At 46.0% G+C, this 7,546-nt stretch overlaps 1 protein-coding gene across 4 annotated transcripts; it reads right to left on the bottom strand.

The window, feature by feature from the left end:
• Positions 1 to 280: 280 nt before the first annotated feature.
• On the bottom strand, positions 281 to 7,520 carry aasdh (aminoadipate-semialdehyde dehydrogenase). 4 transcript variants are annotated; one of them, XM_008407447.3, is made up of 15 exons: positions 6,967 to 7,515; positions 6,766 to 6,886; positions 6,047 to 6,321; positions 5,783 to 5,975; positions 5,464 to 5,705; positions 4,939 to 5,075; positions 4,667 to 4,839; positions 3,701 to 3,935; positions 3,514 to 3,626; positions 2,489 to 2,931; positions 2,289 to 2,398; positions 2,052 to 2,215; positions 1,787 to 1,912; positions 1,518 to 1,649; positions 281 to 804 (listed from the first exon to the last, which is right to left on the bottom strand). In XM_008407447.3, exons 1-15 carry the CDS (start codon positions 7,200 to 7,202, stop codon positions 415 to 417), a joined length of 3,090 nt encoding a protein of 1,029 aa, XP_008405669.2. In that variant the 5' UTR covers positions 7,203 to 7,515; the 3' UTR covers positions 281 to 414. The 4 variants fall into 4 exon arrangements, 3 of the variants coding, with proteins under 3 accessions (XP_008405669.2, XP_008405666.2, XP_008405668.2); XM_008407444.3 differs by having other exon boundaries at positions 2,289 to 2,931; positions 6,967 to 7,512; XM_008407446.3 differs by having other exon boundaries at positions 2,289 to 2,931; positions 4,939 to 5,045; positions 6,967 to 7,511.
• Between the last annotated feature and the right edge of the window lie 26 nt (positions 7,521 to 7,546).

Below are 7,546 nucleotides of genomic sequence, written 5' to 3'. Positions count from 1 at the left end.
ATACTGTAACAATTACGGGAAGCCCAGGTGAAGCCTAGCAGAGCATTAATAAAACAATGGTATGAAGAGAGTACCATTTTGAAAATGAGCAGGTGAAATGGCCCAAAAATAAACTTTAAAGGTTTATGAACCTCAAATGATCAAACTCTGAATTCAAGCCACAGCATGTTTCTGATGAGGTTTTTTTTTTTTGGCTTTTGCCTAAAGAGAAAAACCCTCAAAATGAGCTTTTCATTATGACAATAACCTCAAACAGACCAATAAATGAGCAGCTTCTCAGTTTCAGGTCAGGAACCAGCCCCATCCTTTATTTACACCTTCCAGAAGGTTTGTCAACTCCCTGCTCTCCTTTCTTTGCTTCATTTTCTACACTGCTATTATTATTTTAACAATGCAGACGTATATCACGATCCCCTATACATTACCAGTCAGGTTCAAACAGTACACGTAGTCATTACGGCACCCGATCACAAGCGACTGTTCCCACACAACCGGCGATGAGAACAGCTCCCCAGGCAGGGCAGACGACGCCAGAACGCGGCCATCTCGTGCGTCCAGGATCCAGACGGTGCCATCCGTGGAGGCCAGGCCCACCAGAGCCCCCCGGCGGCCGACAGAGGAGCCCTGAAACACGCAGGGAGTGGAGTACACCTTGCCTGATGTCTGAAAAGTCCAAACTACAGAGCCGTTGGTGCAGCTCAGACAGTAGAGGCGGCCGTCGTGGGAGCCGCACAGAAGCCTCTGCTGTCCCGGTACGAAGCTCGGGGAGGAGAAAACCGGGGCTTCTGTTTGGAACTGCCACAGCTGCAGACAAAGAGGCGCACTAGTTAGATACTTTCAAAACGACAGATGTACGCATCAATATAAAATTAGCTTTGGGCCTTCATAGGATAATCTATCACTAAAATAACAGGCTTTTATAGCCTGTTTATAAAACAGGTCCATGTAGTTTTAGCCATTTCATTCAATGTGGGAAATGATTTTCTTCAGTTTTTAAATGTTTATTTATTGATCAAACTGATATGAAACCAAATTTTGTTAGCAAACACATGCTGCTACAGGGCATCCTGTTTCACATGAGAGTAGATCCTAGAAGTTACCAATTAAACCACTGAAAAAAATGACCTAATGTACAAGCTTCTCTCAAGAGTTAAGTCCAAAGTACACTGCAAAAACACAAAATCTTACCAAGTAATTTTGATCTAGTTTCTAGTGCAAATATGTTGGGACATTTGAAATAAGTTAAATCTTTCTTACTTAACACTAGACATTTTTTCCCATTTTATACGTGAAACAATCTGCTAGTAGAACTAGCACTTTTTCATCCATATTAAGGAATTATTTACTTACAACAAGCCCCTATATCTTGCTGAAAAACTACTTGTAAGTTAGTTTTGTCTGATTTCAAGTGTCCCAAGATATTTGCACTAGAAATCAGACCAAACATGCTTTAAGATTTTGGGTTTTTGCAACACATCTAAGAGAATAAGAAAGGAGTCAACGTTTCGTTTCCTCACCAGTTCCCCGGAGTCGCTGAGGCAGCAGATGTTTCCGTCCACTGAGCCGATCGCAATGCGTCCGCAGGACGAGTTTGGAGAGGAGAAGAAAGGTTTGTCTCTACAGTAGGACCACAGGATGTCCCCGCTGTCCTAGCAGAGACACAAACACAGACACAGATGATGCTCTCTTACGCTTTCCAGGCATGATCTCAAAATATTAAAGAAATACGGACAAACAAATCTCATTTCAGATGTTTAGTTTCCCACAAACACCAAGAGTCTCTCACCAGGTTGAGACACAGCAGTCGTCCTCCCAGAGTCGCCACATACAGCCGTCGACAAGACGGCTGAAGGTGCGGCGAGGAAAACACAGCTCCGCCGCCACAGTCTCGCTTCCACACACACCGCCGAAGCTAAACGGCAACGACACACAATTTCATTCACCTCCATTAAGCCTTAGTGCAGTGAAAAGCAAATGGTGATAGACAACGACCACATATAAACTAACACAGGCGTTCAAGCAATCAAAAAGTCACACAAGTGGACACTAACCTGAGGGTCCAGGGCGTAAACGTGTCCATCATGTGAGCCCACCACCACCAGGCCGGTGAGAGGGTCCACAGCAGGACAACTCTTCACTGCGTCCTCCGTCTTAAACACCCACTTCGTCTCTCCCGAGTCGGTGCATAAGAAGTAAACGCAGCCGTCGTAGGAACCTGAAAAGCGGCAAGCTGGAGTGATCCAGAAGAACAAACGCGTCAGAGAAACACTCTGAGAACCGACACTGACCGACGACAACGAGGGAGCCGCAGTGACACACGGCAGCCGACGCTTCGATCCTGTCCCCGAGGACTCGCTCCCACAGGAGGTTCCCGCCGGCCAGGTCCAACGCCTGGATCCTGTGGGAGTGGGAGCCGATGAACACCGTAGCTCTGGATTGTTCGTTGGCGATGTCCTGGACCAGAATCACCGGGGAGGCGTCCACGCACCTGCCGGTGTCCGAGGACCAGCTCGGACCGAGGCGAACGCCGACGTCCTTTCCGTCCAGCGGTTCTTCTTCACCAGCATCTACGCTCCTGAAGTTCGTTCCTTGCACCTCGCCGCCTCGTCTCACGACTTTATACCCGAGTGTCTCCCGCTGTGTCCGGTCAGGTCTAGGTCCTTTCTTTGCTGGAACCGCAGACGCTGCCTCAGCGGCCCGTTTCTTAGAGGACGACGAGCCGTCCGGTTCCGGCGGCAGCATCTGCGTTACGTGGCGTAGAACGTCTGAGAAGGACCTGTCCAGTATAACCTCCAGGAGACGAGGAGAGGACACTCCCACGGCGGAGAGGATGTCCTCACAGAGACGCAGTGCCTTCAGGGAATCCCCTCCACTGAACAGGAAGTTGGACCGCTCATCGATGGACGCATCTGCAGGGAGGCTTAATGTATCCTGATGACAAGAAGGTGTCATCAGAATGAAACTTTTATAAAAATATGTTCTCAACATATTAAGGCTATAACAATGCCGTGGCTGTATAGTATGAGACAGATCATGTGTGGAAAAAATTGAGCGCTCTGCCTTCTTCCAGTGCTATTTTCAGAAATACACCGCTTTGTTATAAACAACCAATCAGAGTCAGGCTTTAGCGCTGCCAATCATGCTGGTGTACTCTGCTCACACCATCCGCCTTTCTCTCTCCTAGACTACAGCTAGTTCACCACAACACAGTCTGTTGCCAGTTAATATACCCACTGATGACAACAGATAAACAAATTTCCTGTAAAGGTAAGTAGGTAAGTTACAGCCTGATTGGCAGTGTTAAGACCTTCCCCCTGGCTCTGATTGGTTGTTCCTGAATGGTGCATTTCTGCAGATTACAAGAGTAGCGCTTGGATGGAGGAGCTCGATTTTTTTCCACATTATTTGTCTCATGCTATGCTGCCACCACATTGTGACAGCTTAAACAAATGTGTAAAAAAAAAACAAATTGTTTATAAAAGTTACATACTGCAGCTTTAAACAGGGTAATACCTGCCATAGAGTCTCAAGAGTTTGCTTTAGTTTTCCGACCTCCAGCCGTGACGACGTTAACCAGTCCCTCTGCTTTTCATATATTCTCATCAGAGCCTTCATGTCTGCTTTACCTGGTAAAATGCAAACATAACTTTTTTATTATCATTATTAAAAAAGCCTCCAGGACTTGATGATTAAAGCTTACCATGAGGAGTCAGGGATAAAGCCGGGACAAGAACCAATGCGTCGGGAATGCAGTGAGCGGACACCAGCAGAGACAGCTGCTTCAGTATGAGCCTCTGCAGATCTCCACCTGCGCCCTCTGGCGCCCCCTGGTGGAGACGGACTTCGCTAGCTGAAGCAACGACGAAGGCAAGGAGTCTAAATTCTTTATAGAGACCCACAGCACAGGCTTCCACCTGAGGCAGACTCAGGATTAGCTGGAAGAGACGGGACAATAATTAAAAAAAACATAAATACTCTGAGCTGCTTTATATGCTGTCGCTTTCAGTTCAGTGTCTTACGCAGCTTTCAAGCTACCTGAAACGAAGCTGGGTTTGACGTCAGACCTGAGGCAACAGCGTTCTGAATTTAAACATGGCGCCGTCCATAACCAATAGTTTGCAATACTGTTTACAAACATGGTTTTAAGCTTTAGTTTCCATAAGCAGACATCACTTTTAGTTTGTTCAGTTTAGAGTTGTAGGTGCTACATCGATTTCAGATCAACTTTTACATGAGTCTTGTTAAACATGTTTCCAACCACATCTTACTACTGCTGATGCGAGGAGTGGCCATGTTGAAACTTGAAGTGCACAAGTAACAACTGGGGGTAGTCAGAGTTGCTCCCAGTTTCCCAGAGGAAAATTCGACTTCAGAAAGCTAAAATTTCCCATTTCTGAATACAACTGGATCCAAGCATTAAAACAGTCATAGAGCAATGAACATTCAGCACCAAACTTCATGAAGCCCTTCTTTGCTGCAATTGCTTATCTTTATGAGCTTTATGCATTTAGACACTGAGATTTTTGCCACTTCTTATTCACTAAGTAGCTCAAACTCAGTAAGAATATCTCTGAAAATAAATGGTCTAAAGCAGAGACGGTTTAAATTTTATAAGCAAAACCTTCCCAAAACACTCAAAATTACTTGAATTTCTTAGTGACCTCACTTGCTGCAAGCTGTCCAAGTTCACTCGCTTCCCGTTCCGTTTGATCATTCTGTCTCTCCGTCCCAGATAGTACAGCTGACCATCTTTAACGTTCACCCAGTCTCCTGTTGCTCTCATCGTTCCAGGGACAACAGTGTCCTCTCCATCCAGGAGACACACCCTGTCCTCTCCACCTGTTCAAAAAAGAATACATCACGCTGTCTCCAGTACAATTTATTTCAGAATGCAACGTTAAAATTTTTTTTATATAAATAAATAAAAATCTGTCCCACCTATGAACACCTGTCCTTCACCCTCCGTGATGACGCAGTCGTCTTCATTGCGGACTTCTACCACCGTGTCCATCAGGGGAGTCCCAAGAGGTACAGAGGACACCGAGCTGCAAAGGCCCGCAGTGTTTAATGCAGGGCTGAAACGATTAATCGCATAATCCTGATTAATCGATCACTAAAATAATAGTCAACACATTTAGTAATCGATTAATCATAGGCTTAAAAAAAAAAGGCCAGTTTCTGAAAGAACATAGTCATTGTTTCTCAAGGTTCAAATTTACAAAATGTTTATTTTCTTATAAAAAAAAATATATGCAATTGTTCATTTGCATTTTTTTATGTATTTCTTTTATTGTACAAAAATGGTTTGATGGTTAAATGAAAAATCTGGAGAATGAGACGATTAAAAAAAAAAAAACTTGATTAATCAATTAATTGTAAGAATAAACGATTGCTAAAATAATCGTTAGTTGCGGCCCCGGTTTAATGATGACGAATCAATGCTGGTCGTTTCCAAACACTCACAGGCTGCTGCACTGCAGCTGAGGTTCTGGTACCCTGTAGCAGGAGGCCCAGCAGGAGACCTCGGTGACGCCGTAGATGTTATAGACGGCGGTTTTATTCTCCTCGTGTTTCCAGCTCCTCAGCTGAGCCGGAGAAGGACAGGCCTCTCCGCCCAGAGCCAACACCCGCAGCGAGGATCCGGGTGACAGCACGTCCCGTTTCAGAATACCGGGACCGAACCGCACCAGCAGAGTGGGAGTGACCTGAAAAAACAAAACAAAAAAACATCATCAACGAAGAGTCTCTCAGCTTAACTCTCAGTCTGCACACAGTCGCTTGCCTGAAGAACTGTAGTTCGGTGATGTTTGAACAACATCTGGGCAAGTCGACCAGGCATCTTCTTCATCACCGAGGGGACTATGAGGAGCAGAGCCCCCGAGGACAGGGCCAGAAATATGTCCACTACAGACGGGTCAAAGGTCAGAGGGGAGGCGAGAAAAACAACATCATCTGCGCTCATCTGGAACAGAGATCTGAGCAGAGAAACAAGCCGCTTCTTATTTCACATCCGCTCCTCTGAAGTAAAAAAAACAGCCAAACTGACCTCAAGTGCAGAATATTGGGGACGATGCAACTGTGGGGAACCCTCACGGTTTTGGGAGGACCCGTCGTGCCGGACGTGTGCAGGACGTACGCCAAGTCTGGGCGCCCGGAGTCCTTCAGGGGAACGGTTTTATCAGAGGGGTCGCAGCCGCCCACTCTCTGAGGTCCGTCCTCGGCGACTGGACGAGGCTCGATGTGCATCAAGGTCAACCTGAACTGGGGCAGCTCCACGCAAACCTCCACAGGGACGTGATCGACTACAGCCTCCCGAAAACGCTAAACGGGAGAGTAAAGGAGAATAAGAATTTATATTCAAATAGAAAAATACTCTAACAATAAGTGCAATAAGTGTCTTACTTCTATAGGGGGGGGAAAAAAGCTTTCTACGCATTTACATTTTTATGTATTTTTTAAAGGATTTTATATTCTAAGTCTTGTTCAGCCATTTTACAACGCAGAGAATCATGTTGAATTCTGGGAAAAAATGCAGTCCTGCAGAAACCACATAGTCACATCTCCATATTGTATTGTTCAGGGTATAAAAGTTATATTTATTTGACTTCATGCTCCCACTTTTCTGATGTCGCTCTGGGCCACCGCCGAGATTCCCAATCTTCACTGATTATATGTAGAGCTGTCACTTAATGTGACAAAATTAGTAAAAGTTCGAGGGGTGTGAAAACGTTTGCAAAACTGAAATTAAACTAATAATAATTAAACCTGCACAAGGTCCCGTTTCACAGCGCAGTACTTGAGGCCACACTGACTCATTACTCTGGCAGTGAGAAGACCTGGAGCCTCTGGGTCCAAGGGGACGTAAGCGGCAGAACTCTGCAGGATCCTGACGGATACAATGAAGCGTAGTGAGGAGACAAAGTCTGAAACCCAGACAAGCAGGAGACAACAGTGGTCCAAACGTACCCCAGAATCCAGGCGGGGACCAGCAGATCATCGCTGCAGTACAGGCCGACAGCACCGCCGCGAGGAGAACAGTTCTGGAGTAAAGCAGCAGAAAGATCCTCGGCGAGCTGGACCACCTCTCTGTAGAGCAGAGACCCTGGAGTCTCTCCCGAGCCGGAGTCATACAGGACCGCCGCTCGGTCCGGGTGCAGAGAGGCTGCGGCGGACACCAGATCCTGGAGGGTCCGAGCAGGCATTCCGATGAGGCGTTCGCCGACCTCCTAATCATTCCTGCCCACTGGACGTACTGACACTCTGACTGAGAGCGCTCTCATCACAGATGTTTCTGTTTTCACATGGGCGGGCGGAGCACTACCGGCGCGTTCAGATGACGCATAAATGGAGTGACGTCTTCAATTCCCTATTTGAAAGCTCGGACATTCTACCATTTTGTACTTTAATCTTTATTCGGTCGCTGATAATTAATAACATCGGACAAAGTCAGTTTAGGTTTGTTTCTTTGTCAGAATTAACAAAATATTAAATAGCATGTGTAATAGGATGTATATAACTATCCAAATAAATAAATACATAAAACCCA

The sequence above is a fragment of the Poecilia reticulata genome, chromosome 4 (assembly GCF_904066995.2).
Source record: "Poecilia reticulata chromosome 4, P_reticulata-male-v2, whole genome shotgun sequence".
NCBI lineage: Eukaryota > Metazoa > Chordata > Actinopteri > Cyprinodontiformes > Poeciliidae > Poecilia > Poecilia reticulata.
The sequence above is the reverse complement of the archived record's forward strand: the minus strand, read 5'-3'. Positions and strand labels throughout refer to the sequence as shown.

Bases quoted from the DNA above. Each gene is read 5' to 3' on its own strand.
- aasdh (XM_008407444.3), bottom strand. From the start codon at position 7,202: ATGCCTGCTCGGACCCTCCAGGATCTGGTGTCCGCCGCAGCCTCTCTG. The intron at 5,076-5,463 runs GTGAGTGTTTGG...TAATCGTTTCAG, and splicing joins CAGCTGCAGTGCAGCAGCCT to CCCTGCATTAAACACTGCGG. The intron at 2,216-2,288 runs GTCAGTGTCGGT...GCCGCTTTTCAG, and splicing joins CGGCTCCCTCGTTGTCGTCG to GTTCCTACGACGGCTGCGTT.